A 16389-nucleotide genomic window follows, 5' to 3' on the forward strand; every position below is an offset into this window, starting at 1 on the left:
GTTTAAACAAACTTGATTTTGAAAGTTATTAACAATTTTCACTGCACAATTATATTTTGTTTTCGACGAGGGTTTTATTGTTAATACTGAATGTTTAAACAATTTTTCACTACACAATTATTCACTAAACAATTTTTAAATATTGTTAACTTTGGAGAATCGCGGAGCCGATGTGTATCTTCGAGTCACAAACTAGAAGTGATTTTAAGGATTTTAGGTTTTTGGATGAAAACCGAGGAAAATTGAATAGTGGACGAATATCTATGGGTGTTCATGGTGTGGTACCCTCATTGCATCTTGCTTATAATATTCGGCTTTTCTTTTAGATTTTCTAATTTATGTTCAAGTGTCTTGGAAATGGTGTTGTACTCTCGTCTGAATTACATCACGTTCCCATCCTTTTTAACGTTCATCACATCGTCCTTCCTCCGCTCCGATTTCGAATACATTCGAAATGACGAGACAAGTGGGCGCCACACCTTCGTTCGTTTTATAGATAGCGTGGCGCCTACGATCGTTTTACAGCTAGCGATGCTAGCTAGCGTGCAAGGCGTCTTCGATCTACAAATCGTTTTCGAGTGCGACACCGACCACGATCCCTCACCGTCTCGTCTCGACCTCGAGAGCGTATCGTAGCACATGTTCGTTGCACGTTTTCGTCCTCGATCTACGAATCGTTTTCGTTTGCGACCCCGAGTGCGAGACCGATTGCGACCCCGACCTCGAGGGCGTGTCGGGACAAGCGATCTCGACTCCGACCCCGAGGGCGTCTCGGGACAAGCGATCTCGACCCCGACCCCGACTCCGAAGGATTTGTCTGACGAAACGCCCCCGACCCCGACCCCGATCCCGATCCTTTCATCGCCCCGTCTCGGCTCGCGTACGATTCGTCACACAAATCCCACACTTGTCATTTCCACAGCTAACCCTAATTAAATTGCATCTTTATTACCCCACACTTGTCATTTCCACAGCTAACCCTAATTAAATTGCATCTTTATTACCTCACACTTGACATTTTCAATAGGTTACCCTAATTAAATTGCATCTTTATTACCCCTAAATTGACATTAATGACATGTACTTCCTTGTATAGAAATGTGCTATGTATAGAAACGGGTTAATTCAACTACTACTTATATAATTAATAAAAATTAAATGTTAAAGAATTTGTAGATGTTGGAAAGGAACAAAAACAAGTAAACATCCAACTAATCAGTTTTATTAAGTGTAATTTACCTGTTTTAAGTATGAGTTTTTGGGTTTTTTACATTCATTAATAACCGGAAAATCAGACATTTGATTACCTGTTTATAACACTATTGTAAATGCTTATATAATTGCAAAAGGGTATTTTGCATATTTGTACAATTTCCATAAATTTCAGGAAAAACCATCTGATATTTTCTTTGATCATTTGTAAAAGTAAAAACACGCAAAAATCATTCACAAAGCAAAAGTCATAAAATCTAACCGCGAGCCGCGACACACAAGCATCAATAGGGGTGGGGGAAAAACACCCAAGTGTTTGATCAATTACTCGAGTGTCTGAGCAAAACACTTGGGTGTCTGAGCAAAACACTTGGGTATCTGAGCAAGACACTTGGGTGTTTTCAGAATTTGAACAGATACTCATAAGACAGCCAAGCCATTTCGTCATGAGTGCAAAATGATCGGTTGCACGGAGAACAACCACCGGCAAGACACAAGTGTGTACAAGCCGAGTGCCTAAAATGATCGGGTGCACGAAGAACAACCACCGGCAAGACACAAGTGTGTACAAGCCGAGTGCCTAAAATGATCGGGTGCCGAATAGGCAAGAGCAACAAAGGCCTGAGTATGACAATGACTCATACTCGCAGCACTCGCATGATTTTGAGTAAGTGTGTATCTCTTACTCGGTTTGCGAGTGCTAAGTAGCACCGGCACTCAGAAATTTATGGGTGTGAGTTGAGTGTCGAAATTTGCCACCCTTGACGATGTCTGGTGCATATGGAAAACCATATAAGGACATTGTAATTTATTAGCATGTATGGAATTTATCAAACAATTTTGATAAGAGTTTATTTAAATTAACATAACATAAATTTCAAAAATAGATAAAGTGCTGATAGATTATATGAGTACAGTGCGGAATTATATAATGGCATGATTATCATTGATTTTTATGTTTATTATAAGCACTTGTATGATTAACAATGCGAAAGATTCAGGATACCTTCGGGACCCGTCTTGAAACACGGACCAAGGAGTCTAACATATGTGCAAGTTATTGGGATATAAACCTAATAGCGTAATTAACTTGACTATTATTGGGATTAGTTTTTTAACTATTTATAGTTAATTAACGCAATCCCGGGGTGTTCTATATAGTTATGTATAATAATATTTATATTATTTATGCCTTTAACTGGAACGTACCTTGAGCATATATGCTGTGACCCGAAAGATGGTGAACTTGATCAGGTTGACGTCAGGGGAAACCCTGATGGAAGACCGAAACAGTTCTGACGTGCAAATCGATTGTCAGAATTGAGTATAGGGGCGAAAGACCAATCGAACCATCTAGTAGCTGGTTCCTTCCGAAGTTTCCCTCAGGATAGCTGGTGCATTTAACTGTTGTATAAAATACTCTTATCTGGTAAAGCGAATGATTAGAGGCCTTAGGGTCGAAACGATCTTAACCTATTCTCAAACTTCAAATGGGTAAGAGCCTTAACTTTCTTGATATGAAGTTTAAGGTTATGATATAATGTGCCCAGTGGGCCACTTTTGGTAAGCAGAACTGGCGCTGTGGGATGAACCAAACGGAATGTTGTGGTGCCCAAATTAACAATTCATTCAGAAACCATGAAAGGCGTTGGTTGCTTAAAACAGCAGGACGGTGATCATGGAAGTCGAAATCCGCTAAGGAGTGTGTAACAACTCACCTACCGAAGCAACTAGCCCTTAAAATGGATGGCGCTTAAGTTGTATACCTATACATTACCGCTTGTTGATGCCAGATGACTGCAGGTGTGACCACTCAGGCCAGCTGACAGTGTGGTCGCGATCGAGTGTTATCGATAGCGACAAAGCTAGTATACTGCGCGTGTGACCGTGTCATACGCACAGACACACTGTTCTTGGTTTCCTCTGAAGATGGTCACCCTGCCCTTTTAGTGCTTTTCCTATTCCGCCTTATTCTACTGTTCAAAATTTTCTTCTACGCACACCACATGTATATTTTCAAGTGAAAATAAAACGCACTACAAAGTTACAAGTTTATATTAATTAAAAGTGAAAGTGTTGTTATTTCATCCATCGTCGCCCCCCTACACATTTTGGTCCTTCGAGCCGGATTGGATATCGCTCGACCCCAGCAAGCAATTGGTTGACAAGATAAGTAATACACTTTTTTTTTCCCTCATACATTTGTGCAAGTGTCGTGTTTGCGCCATATTTTTTTCCTTGTAACTTATATATATGTGACACAGCATATATATAAGTACATAAGCGTTCGACCGGCATTTTTTCTCAGCCATCTTTTCTACTGTGTGTATACTTGGCACAGTATATATATATATATATATATCCTTTTATGTATATGTATGTGTAAGTATCTATACAGTTTAAAAGAGTTCGCTAATATTTTCCGATTTGGCCGCGGTTGTGTGTACTTTGCTACTTTCTTTGCACACTCCTGTGTATGCAATCTCTCTTCATGTTGTTATATTCAAAATAACAAGAGAGTTGTTCTTCTGATATCAAACGCGCGTAGATCCGCTACACTCCATACATATATATATATATATATATATATATATACACATACATATACATACGACATATATACATCGACACACAATACACATATATACACGTACATTTCCATACACGACACTTACACACATATACACTCCGTATATGGTCCATACATACTAAGTTATATACTCAAGTCCAGTATTACTCATATAATATATATATATTAGCACATACAGATACGTATACTGTTTCACATACGTATACACTCCGTATATGTTCCTCATATATTGATACTCTACAATATATTCAAGTCCATTGGTGCATATAATATATATATATTATCAAATACATACACGTGCACTTCCGTACACGTTACATATACATTCCGTGTATGCTCCCTCTATATATATTTTATATACCAATCCATTATTACACGTACACATATATTATCCATTTCCGTATACGTATATAAACAGCAGCAATCACACCGAGAAATAAAGATTCACGCTGCTGTTTGTGTTTTACTTAAACATTTTTGTTTTTCCCAACAGCGATTTTGTTCCTCGTCTGTTTTCTTGTGTCGGCTTTGCTCACTATCCTGTGACAGCCGAAGTTCTTTTCCATTTGTGCTTGCTTTCGGCTGTCCTCTTTACCGTGAGTCTTTGTTGAGAAAAGACTCTAAAGTGACTGCCGAAGCATAGTATGTCCAAGAGCCAAAAGAGCGAAAAGGACTCAAAACACTCGTTAAAGCTTCCGACCACATCTCGTCGCCTGTCGTCCGCTTCGCCCGCTCCTTCGGGGTCCAAATCCGCCACACCTGCCGCTCAACTCCGAGTAAAGGTCGATCGTCCGTCGCCGTCTGCTTCTGCAAAGACTCCGCTGTTGCGTACATCTTCGACTGCTCTACGTAGTCAGGCAACTACCCGTTCCGTCCAAGCTAAATTTAGCAAAACCCGTGCAATGGCTCTCAGCAACTTCGTCGCCGTCTCTGACAGACTGGCGCACTTCGAGAGTCGGGTCAGAGGGCCTGCAGCCGAAGATGACAATGTACACACGTACGAAATCCGTCGTGACCGGCCGCAAGTCCTCTGGGACAATGTCGAAGCCGCTTATTCCACATGCGCTGATGCACTGCATCAAGACGGCGACAGTGAAGGCACACAGGCGATGGAGGCAAAATACGATCACTGCTATGCAGTGTACGAGCGGTGTCTCGCCCGTGTTAAGGGGCAAATTAGCCAGGTTTCCGGGCCCAGCAGGAGTGAAGCATCCGTTCCTCCTGTATACTCCAGTGGCTGCCGGCTTCCTCCAGTCGACACCGAAGTGTTCCGTGGGGATTACTTGCGGTGGCCGACTTTCCGTGACCTTTTCACGGCCATCTATGTCAACAATCCAAGGTTGACTCCGGTTGAGAAACTTTTCCATCTGAATTCGAAGACCGCAGATGAGGCCAACGAAATCGTAGCCAAATTTCCGCTGACAAACGACGGTTTCGCGTCAGCTTGGGGTGCTCTTTGCGAACGATTTGAAAACAAGCGCTTGTTAATAACAAGCCAGTTGAAAATCCTGTTCAACCTGTCCACGGTTACCCAAGAGTCGGGAGCAGCAATCAAGGAGCTGCAGAGCACGATCCAACGTTGCTTGACCGCTCTTGAGCATTCAGACATTTCCGTCTGTAGCGACTGCTGGACCATCCCAACCGCAGAATTCCAAGCGGGTCAACTCCTTTGAGGCCCGAGTCACTCCGAAAGGCAAATCGTGTGACTTGTGCTAAAAGGAGAATCACCCTGTCCGGGTGTGTCCGCGTTTTTTGCAAATGTCGGTCAATGAGAGAATGGCATACATCAAACAGAAAAGTCTCTGTCTAAACTGTTTCGCAAGAGGTCACCAACTCCGAGAGTGTACGAGTGCGCACAATTGCTTTACATGCAAAGGGCGGCACAACACTCTTCTCCATCGGGGTGACAGTGCCCACAATGGTGCCTCTTCTTCTTCTTCCAATATACAGTCCACTCCAAATCCAACGGCAACCAATGTGCAGAATTTCTTTGCCAATAATGCTCAGAATGTCCTTCTCGGCTCGGCGGTCATCAATGTTTGCCACTTGGGCACTACATATACCGCACGTGCGCTAATTGATTCCGGGTCCGAAGCGACCTTCATTTCTGAGCGTTTGTTCCGACGCATTAAGTTGCCTTTCCAGTCCGTGCGAGCCCAGGTATCCGGGCTAAATCACGCAGTTGCGGCCCAATCGCAGAAGTTATGTCACTTCAGCATTGGTTCTCCGACGAAGCCGAGGCTCCATATCGAGACTTCGGCATTCGTAATTCCACAGTTGGCAGGCAAACTGCCCTCCTTCGATATGCCGCGAACTTTCCTAAAGGATCTACCAGCGATAGAGCTGGCAGATCCACACTTCTACAAGAGCGCTCAGATCGATATACTAATTGGCGCGGATATCCTTCCGTCGGTCATCTTGAGCGGCTCCCGGCCAAACAATTGTGGCTCACTCCTTGGGCAGGAAACCGTGTTTGGCTGGATTCTTACCGGCCCAATCTCCCAGAGTATGTCGACAACTGTTTCTGCGTTTTCGACAAGAGTCGCCCTCCAAGCAGACGAACAGCTCGACAGCCTACTTTCCAAATTTTGGGAGGTGGAGGATATTCCAGCGAAGCTGATAAAGGAGTCAGACTTCGTTTGCGAAGAAAACTTCGTTAAGACTACTTCTCGTAGCAAATGTGGTAGATATCGGGTGACTCTTCCATTCCGGAAGCCCGATGGCATTGAACTGGGTCATTCCAGATCTATAGCGCTGGCTCAATTTCTCAAGAACGAGAATCGTTTGTCAAGAAACGATTCTCTAAAGGAACAGTACAATGCCGTTCTCCAGGAGTACGTGGACTTGGGTCATATGACACCCATATCGCCTCAGGCGATTGTCACGACTCCTAATTTCTACCTGCCTCACCACGCCGTTTTCAAACCAGATAGCACCACAACGAAGGTGCGGGTCGTTTTCAACGCATCTTGTCCATCCTCGAATGGCAAGAGTCTGAATGATATCCTTCATTCAGGGCCCATTCTCCAATCGGATCTCACGTTACAGATCCTCAGATGGCGATACTATCGATATGTGTTCAATGCGGACATAACGAAGATGTATCGCCAAATCCTCATGGACTCAAAGCACACACCGTTCCAACGAATTCTGTTCCGCACGTCGGACGGTGAGATCCGTGACTTTGAGTTGAACACAGTGACATTCGGTGTCAACTGTGCGCCTTTCCTGGCTCTACGAGTCCTCCAGCAACTTGCTGATGACATACGCTTGGAGTATCCTCTCGCAAGCCGAGTCATTTCCAACAACATGTACGTGGACGACGTCCTAGCGGGGACACACACAAGAGAAGAGGCCATCCGGACCATTGCGGAAGTGTGTGCAGCCCTGGACAGCGCTGGCTTCCCGCTGAGGAAGTGGACGTCGAACCATAAGAGCGTGCTGAAGGACATTCCAAAGGACCATCTACTTCGAGAAGATTTCCTTGAACTCGAAGACTCCAGTACGGCGAAAACTCTGGGCATCAGGTGGCAAGCTCACGATGACGAGTTCTTCTTCATGCCACCCGAAGTTTCCCATCAGGACTCCTACACGAAGAGGGAAGTGCTCTCGCAAATCGCTAAGCTTTTCGACCCAGCCGGGTGGCTGGCCCTTTCGTTATCCGAGCCAAGATCTTCATGCAGGAGATCTGGCTGAGAACGCTCGAATGGGACGAGCATCTACCCACGGATCTTTCACTCCAATGGAAGGAGTACCTCCAGAGCTATCCTGCTCTGGGAAAGATCCGGATTCAAGATGGGTCAATTCCAGACACGAGTGAAGCTCCAGTACCACGGATTCTGTGATGCATCAGAAAGGGCGTACGGAGCAGCGATCTATGTCCGTGTGGAGACGGCGAACAAGGTTTCCACGCATCTCCTTACTGCGAAGACAAAGGTGGCTCCTGTCAAGTCTCTCTCAGTGCCACGTCTGGAGCTTTGTGGCGCCGTCCTGTTGGCTGAGCTATCTGCAGCCCTCCTCCTGAATCTGCCAGCAGAAAGTTTCCAGACTTTCTTTTAGACCGACTCAACAATTGTTCTCGCCTGGTTGAACAAGCCACCCTGCCGATGGACAACCTTTGTGGCCAATCGTGTGGCCAAGATTGTCCAAGCCAGCGACGCCAAGAACTGGTCGCATGTGCGATCCGAGCACAATCCGGCAGATCTTGCAAGCCGTGGTGTCCTGCCACAAGAATTGATTCGTAATCCTTTGTGGTGGCATGGACCAGAGTGGCTTCATCTCCCGTCGGAGCAATGGCCAACATCTCCAAGTCCCATTCCGGAGACTCTGCTGGAGCAGCGGATTAAGTGCAACGTCGCTAAGTTACCTCCGACTCCCGACTTCCTGAGCAAGTTCTCTGAGTTTGGCAGGGCACTGCGCACGTCTGCCTATGTTCTCCGATTCATCGATAAGAGTCGGAAGTTGGCAGTTCCAAGCTCTACCGTGGTCCAGGCGGATGAGCTGTCACGGATCCAAGAGCGGCTAATCGTCATGGCTCAACGACACACTTTCCAACAGGAATACCAATGTCTGCAGTCCAAGCAGCCGGTTCCTTCCTCAAGTTCAATCCGAAATTTGAACCCTTTCCTCGATGGCAAGGGGATTCTACGGGCCTGTGGGCGTCTGAGGGCGTCCCACTCGCTGCGTTACGATGAGAGTCATCCAATCATCCTCTCGTATTCCTCGTCCTTTGCACGACTACTGGTTCGTTTCACCCATCGTATATCCTTACATGGGGTAACCAAGTCGTCATGCGGCTGATCCGTTCCAGATTCTGGATTCCAAAGTTGAAGGTCCTCGTTAAATCCACCATCAACTCCTGCAAGGTTTGCGTCATCTACAAGAAGAGATTGCAGACCCAAATGATGGGGAACTTGCCCAAGGAAAGGGCGTCCTACTCGAGACCGTTCACGCACACTGGAGTCGACTTCGCCGGCCCATTCGAAATAAAGAACTACACTGGCCGAGCCTGCCTCATCACCAAAGGATATGTCTGCGTCTTCGTGTGCTTCAGCACGAAGGCGATCCACTTGGAGGCAACATCGGATCTCACGACGGAGAAATTCCTGGCCGCATTCTCCCGTTTCATCGCACGGCGCGGGTGTCCACACCAAATGTACTCGGACAACGGGAAAACCTTCGTTGGAGCTGACAAGGTGATCTCCAACGACTTCTTGGAAGCGACGAGGGAGTGCATTATCGCACAACACGCCCACAAGAGCCTATCCTGGCACTTCAACCCGCCGGGCGCCCGCATATGGGTAGATTATGGGATGCCGGCGTAAAGAGTTTTAAGGCACTCTTTTACAAGGCGACATCCACCTCGAAATATACGTTCGAAGAGTTGTCCACTCTTCTCGCTAAGATCGAAGCCTGCCTGAACTCGAGGCCGATTTCCCTATGTCCGAGGATCCGCGGATTTACTAGCGCTCACTCCTGGCCATTTCCTCATAGGTGGCCCTCTTATTTCGGAGTTGGAACCACCAATTAATCAACCGGCCACCTCCATCCTCAACCGATGGCAGCGACTGAAGGCTCTTCACCAACAATTTTGTTTCCGTTGGAAGATGAGTACCTGAAGGAGCTGCACAAACGGACGAAATGGCAATCCCCTACCCGGAACCTTCGGATCGGTGACATGGTCGTCATAAAGGAAGACAACCTCCCCTCTAACGAGTGGCGCCTAGGACGGGTGCTGACGACGTGTCCAGGCACCGACGCCAAGGTCCGAGTGGTAGATGTGCTCACGGCGCGGGGTACCATCCGAAGACCCGTTGCCAAACTTATCCTACTCCCGATGGACAGCAAGACTGACCCCTCCACGTCAGAAGGACTGAAGGACGAATAACATCCTATCCTGTACTCTTACTCGTCGTCCTATGCTGTCCTGTTCCGTGTGTCATTGACACTGCAAAGAGGCTACTACAATAATCGTTTGTTTCTTTTTTTTCATTTCATGTAGTATGCCGTCACACACATCCACCCACCAGAACCAGCCCGCTGGCACCAATTCGTTCCGGTGTCGCGTGTGCCGTGGGATCCACCCACTCCGGAAACGTCAGCGATTCCTGAGGCTGACAGCGGAGAAACGGTAGAGAGCAGTACTCATCAACAAGTACTGCTCTAACTGTCTGGCCCACCAACACTCCGGGCAATCCTGCCGCAGCGCGGAAGGTGCAGAGTGTGTCGGGGACCACCACACACTCCTACACTTCAAGGAGGCACGCAGCGCTCACCCCAACCGTCAGCGACGAGGCGATGACCAACCGGTCTCCACCCGGTCCCGAACCCCAACAAGGCCACGCTCGCCAAGGCCGCGCTCGCCACGGCCACAGTCACGCTCCCGCTCGCCGTCACCCCATCGACCGGCCTCGCCGACGTCCGAGGAGGCCTTTCCGACGTCGCTCGCATCCTTGCTGCAGGACAAGGCTGTGAGCATACTTCCGACGGCCAACATCCTGATCGACACCGGATGCAAGACCTTTGAGATGCGAGCGCTGATCGACCCGTGCGCGGCGACCACCCGTATCAGCGCATCTTTGGCAACAGCCTACCGGCTATCCGTCACCCGCGTTGGTACGGAAGGCGTCTGCACGGCGATCATCCGCTCACGGACATCCGAGTTCCGTCGAAGGTGCTGCTGCAGGTGGACTCGCAACTCTGCAGCCGCACCCCCCTCCGACCCGTCGATGGCGAGAACTTGGAGCAATTCCGCAGCATCACGCTCGCCGGCGAACGCTGGTTCCAGCCATCGATGGTGTCCCTGGTGCTCGGCACTGATGTGTATCCTCACATCATCCTACCTGGCCTCCTGCCGACCACAAACGGTTTGCCAATGGCCCAGAATTCCACCTTGTTGGAATCTGTCCGGTCCATTTGGTCAATGATACCGTTTTGCAACTCATTGCAAGGGGGGGAGGATGTTGATGCCAGATGACTGCAGGTGTGACCACTCAGGCCAGCTGACAGTGTGGTCGCGATCGAGTGTTATCGATAGCGACAAAGCTAGTATACTGTGCGTGTGACCATGTCATACGCACAGACACACTGTTCTTGGTTTCCTCTGAAGATGGTCACCCTGCCCTTTTAGTGCTTTTCCTACTCCGCCTTATTCTACTGTTCAAAATTTTCTTCTACGCACACCACATGTATATTTTCAAGTGAAAATAAAACGCACTACAAAGTTACAAGTTTATATTAATTAAAAGTGAAAGTGTTGTTATTTCATCCATCGTCGCCCCCCTACACACCGCTAAAGTAGATGATTTATATTACTTGTAATAAAAATTTTGAAACTTTAGTGAGTAGGAAGGTACAATGGTGTGCTTAGAAGTGTTTGGCGTAAGCCTGCATGGAGCCGTCATTGGTACAGATCAGAGAACTGCAAAAATCACTATTTTCTTGATTTTATCCATACGCGTACTTTTCCAATCAACTCAACTCACTGAACAAAACACAGCGATGAGTAAAAATCAACTCATTTTGCTGTACACATCATTCCGATCATCTTGAGTTTTCGGCTCAAAATTTCTCATTCAACTCAACTCACTGAATAAAAAACAGTGATGAGTGAATTTCAATTTATTTTGCTTGTTATATAATCGCAAACAAATTCATTAATGAGAGAGTGCATTTATGTATTCTCAAATTAAAAATTTGGTATAACTCCAATTACTCAGGTATGATCCAATTCAAGGACATTGCCAGGTAGGGAGTTTGACTGGGGCGGTACATCTCTCAAATAATAACGGAGGTGTCCCAAGGCCAGCTCAGTGCGGACAGAAACCACACATAGAGCAAAAGGGCAAATGCTGACTTGATCTCGGTGTTCAGTACACACAGGGACAGCAAAAGCTCGGCCTATCGATCCTTTTGGTTTAAAGAGTTTTTAACAAGAGGTGTCAGAAAAGTTACCATAGGGATAACTGGCTTGTGGCGGCCAAGCGTTCATAGCGACGTCGCTTTTGATCCTTCGATGTCGGCTCTTCCTATCATTGTGAAGCAAAATTCACCAAGCGTTGGATTGTTCACCCATGCAAGGGAACGTGAGCTGGGTTTAGACCGTCGTGAGACAGGTTAGTTTTACCCTACTAATGACAAAACGTTGTTGCGACAGCATTCCTGCGTAGTACGAGAGGAACCGCAGGTACGGACCAATGGCACAATACTTGTTCGAGCGAACAGTGGTATGACGCTACGTCCGTTGGATTATGCCTGAACGCCTCTAAGGTCGTATCCGTGCTGGACTGCAATGATAAATAAGGGCAATTTGCATTGTATGGCTTCTAAACCATTAAAAGTTTATTATTCATTTAATAGACGACGATGGATGTGATGCCAATGTTACATATAACATAGTAAATTGGGAGGATCTTCGATCACCTGGTGCCGCGCTAGTTATATATTAAAACATTATTTAATACAATGACAAAGCCTTGAATCAATTGTAAACGACTTTTATAACAGGCAAGGTGTTGTAAGTGGTTGAGCAGCTGCCATACTGCGATCCACTGAAGCTTATCCTTTGCTTGACGATTCGATAAAATATATATGTTTAAGGCATATATAAAAAATATTATATGTATGATGTATATATGGAAACGTATATATGTTTATATATATAAATATGCAAAATTGTATGCATAATTATGTTATACAATTACGCATATAAGAAGAATATTTATATAATATATGAATATATTATATATATAAATAAATAATATATCAATGTGTACAAAATATACTTGTATATTTTAAATATGCATTTATTTAGTATGCGTTAATTATATATATTTATTTGGTAGCCAAAAGGACGCCATCATATTAGTGGCGAAGATTAAAAATATGCATAGTATATCTATGTGTACAAAATACTTGCATATTTTAAATATGCATTTATTTATTATGCGTTGGTAATATATATTTATTTGGTAGCCAAAAGGACGCCATCATATTAGTGGCGAAAATTTGTTTACAAAATACTTGCATATTTTAAATATGCATTTATTTATTATGCGTTGGTAATATATATTTATTTGGTAGCCAAAAGGACGCCATCATATTAGTGGCGAAAATTTGTTTACAAAATACTTGCGTATTTTAAATATGCATTTATTTATTATGCGTTGGTAATATATATTTATTTGGTAGCAAAATGACGCCATCATATTAGTGGCGAAAATTAAGAATATGCATAGTATATCTATGTGTACAAAATACTTGCATATTTTAAATATGCATTTATTTATTATGCGTTGGTAATATATATTTATTTGGTAGCCAAAAGGACGCCATCATATTAGTGGCGAAAATTTGTTTACAAAATACTTGCATATTTTAAATATGCATTTATTTATTATGCGTTGGTAATATATATTTATTTGGTAGCCAAAAGGACGCCATCATATTAGTGGCGAAAATTTGTTTACAAAATACTTGCGTATTTTAAATATGCATTTATTTATTATGCGTTGGTAATATATATTTATTTGGTAGCAAAAGGACGCCATCATATTAGTGGCGAAAATTAAGAATATGCATAGTATATCTATGTGTACAAAATACTTGCATATTTTAAATATGCATTTATTTAGTATGTGTTAGTTATACATATTTATTTGGTAGCAAAAGGACGGCATCATATTGGTGGCGCAACTTAAGACATGAAAAACTTATAAGTTCAATTTTGACAAAAAATTTCAACATATGAAAATTGAATGAAAAACTTTTTAAATAGCATTTTATACTGTTTATTAATATAATGAGATATGATTTTGAATTTAACTTGAGAAAAAATTTTTTTGGACTTGGTGAATTTTTTATTGAACTGCAGCCAAATGATATGAGGTTCTACCGAGATATGAGTTCAACATTGACAAAAAATTTCAACATGTCAAAATAGAATAAAAAACTTTTTAAATAGCATGTTATACAGTTTATTAATATAATGAGATAAGATTTTGAATTTAACTTGAGAAAAAATTTTTTTGGACTTGGTGAATTTTTTATTGAACTGCAGCCATATGATATGAGGTTCTACCGAGATATGAGTTCAACATTGACAAAAAATTTCAACATGTGAAAATTGAATGAAAAACTTTTTAAATAGCATTTTATACAGTTTATTAATATAATGAGATAAGATTTTGAATTTAACTTGAGAAAAAATTTTTTTGGACTTGGTGAATTTTTTATTGAACTGCAGCCATATGATATGAGGTTCTAGCGAAATATGACAAAAAATTTCAACATATGAAAATTGAAGAAAAAACTTTTCAAATAGCATTTTATACAGTTTATTAATATAATGAGATAAGATTTTGAATTTAACTTGAGAAAAAATTTTTTGGACTTGGTGAATTTTTTATTGAACTGCAGCCAAATGATATGAGGTTCTACCGAGATATGAGTTCAACATTGACAAAAAATTTCAACATGTCAAAATAGAATAAAAAACTTTTTAAATAGCATGTTATACAGTTTATTAATATAATGAGATAAGATTTTGAATTTAACTTGAGAAAAATTTTTTGGACTTGATGAATTTTTATTGAACTGCAGCCATATGATATGAGGTTCTACCGAGATATGAGTTCAACATTGACAAAAAATTTCAACATGTGAAAATTGAATGAAAAACTTTTTAAATAGCATGTTATACAGTTTATTAATATAATGAGATAAGATTTTGAATTTAACTTGAGAAAAAATTTTTTTGGACTTGGTGAATTTTTTTTTTGAACTGCAGCCATATGATATGAGGTTCTACAGAGATATGAGTTCAACATTGACAAAAAATTTCAACATGTGAAAATTTAATGAAAAACTTTTAAATAGCATTTTATACAGTTTATTAATATAATGAGATAAGATTTTGAATTTAACTTGAGAAAAAATTTTTTTGGACTTGGTGAATTTTTTATTGAACTGCAGCCATATGATATGAGGTTCTAGCGAAATATGACAAAAAATTTCAACATATGAAAATTGAAGAAAAAACTTTTCAAATAGCATTTTATACAGTTTATTAATATAATGAGATAAGATTTTGAATTTAACTTGAGAAAAATTTTTTGGACTTGGTGAATTTTTATTGAACTGCAGCCATATGATATGAGGTTCTACCGAGATATGAGTTCAACATTGACAAAAAATTTCAACATGTGAAAATTGAATGAAAAACTTTATAAATAGCATGTTATACAGTTTATTAATATAATGAGATAAGATTTTGAATTTAACTTGAGAAAAAATTTTTTTGGACTTGGTGAATTTTTTTTTGAACTGCAGCCATATGATATGAGGTTCTACCGAGATATGAGTTCAACATTGACAAAAAATTTCAACATGTGAAAATTGAATGAAAAACTTTTTAAATAGCATTTTATACAGTTTATTAATATAATGAGATAAGATTTTGAATTTAACTTGAGAAAAAATTTTTTTGGACTTGGTGAATTTTTTATTGAACTGCAGCCATATGATATGAGGTTGAAGTTTAAGGTTATGATATAATGTGCCCAGTGGGTCACTTTTGGTAAGCAGAACTGGCGCTGTGGGATGAACCAAACGGAATGTTGTGGTGCCCAAATTAACAATTCATTCAGAAACCATGAAAGGCGTTGGTTGCTTAAAACAGCAGGACGGTGATCATGGAAGTCGAAATCCGCTAAGGAGTGTGTAACAACTCACCTGCCGAAGCAACTAGCCCTTAAAATGGATGGCGCTTAAGTTGTATACCTATACATTACCGCTTGTTGATGCCAGATGACTGCAGGTGTGACTACTCAGGCCAGCTGACAGTATGGTCGCGATCGAGTGTTATCGATAGCGACAATGCTAGTATACTGCGCGTGTGACCGTGTCATACGCACAGACACACTGTTCTTGGTTTCCTCTGAAGATGGTCACCCTGCCCTTTTTAGTGCTTTTTCCTATTCCGCCTTATTCTACTGTTCAAAATTTTCTTCTACGCACACCACATGTATATTTTCAAGTGAAAATAAAACGCACTACAAAGTTACAAATTTATATTAATTAAAAGTGAAAGTGTTGTTATTTCATCCATCGTCGCAACCCTACACATTTTGGTCCTTCGAGCCGGATTGGATATCGCTCGACCCCAGCAAGCAATTGGTTGACAAGATAAGTAATACACTTTTTTTTTTCCTCATACATTTGTGCAAGTGTCGTGTTCGCACCATATTTTTTTCCTTGTAGCTTATATATATGTGACACAGCATATATATAAGTACATAAGCGTTCGACCGGCATTTTTTCTCAGCCATCTTTTCTACTGTGTGTATACTTGGCACAGTATATATATATATATATATCCTTTTATGTATAAGTATGTGTAAGTATCTATACAGTTTAAAAGAGTTCGCTAATTTTTTCCGATTTGGCCGCGGTTGTGTTGTTCTCGCCTGGTTGAACAAGCCACCCTGCCGATGGACAACCTTTGTGGCCAATCGTGTGGCCAAGATTGTCCAAGCCAGCGACGCCAAGAACTGGTCGCATGTGCGATCCGAGCACAATCCGGCAGATCT

At 42.4% G+C, this 16389-nt stretch overlaps 1 protein-coding gene and 1 long non-coding RNA gene across 2 annotated transcripts in view; both read left to right on the top strand.

Moving 5' to 3' along the window:
* Window positions 1-2570, top strand: part of LOC133849677 (uncharacterized) — a 30537-nt gene extending 27967 nt beyond the window's left edge. Inside the window, exon 2 of the long non-coding RNA XR_009895422.1 lies at window positions 2467-2570. This is a non-coding gene — a long non-coding RNA (uncharacterized LOC133849677). The remainder of the gene's footprint in view (window positions 1-2466) is intronic.
* Window positions 2571-4911: 2341 nt separating this feature from the next.
* On the top strand, window positions 4912-9126 carry LOC133849680 (uncharacterized). The gene is made up of 5 exons (XM_062285801.1): window positions 4912-5415; window positions 5753-7443; window positions 7585-7738; window positions 7862-8545; window positions 8629-9126. The coding sequence occupies exons 1-5, from the start codon at window positions 4912-4914 to the stop codon at window positions 9124-9126; spliced, it is 3531 nt and encodes a 1176-aa protein (XP_062141785.1).
* Window positions 9127-16389: the final 7263 nt, after the last annotated feature.

This window comes from Drosophila sulfurigaster, unplaced genomic scaffold (genome assembly GCF_023558435.1).
Source record: "Drosophila sulfurigaster albostrigata strain 15112-1811.04 unplaced genomic scaffold, ASM2355843v2 contig_182_pilon, whole genome shotgun sequence".
Taxonomy (NCBI): domain Eukaryota; kingdom Metazoa; phylum Arthropoda; class Insecta; order Diptera; family Drosophilidae; genus Drosophila; species Drosophila sulfurigaster.

Coding starts and splice junctions, on each gene's coding strand:
- LOC133849680 (XM_062285801.1), top strand. CDS start 4,912: ATGGAGGCAAAATACGATCACTGCTATGCAGTGTACGAGCGGTGTCTC. Junction 7,444..7,584: donor AAGCTTTTCGACCCAGCCGG/GTGGCTGGCCCT, acceptor GCTCTGGGAAAG/ATCCGGATTCAAGATGGGTC. Junction 8,546..8,628: donor CGTCCTTTGCACGACTACTG/GTTCGTTTCACC, acceptor TGGATTCCAAAG/TTGAAGGTCCTCGTTAAATC.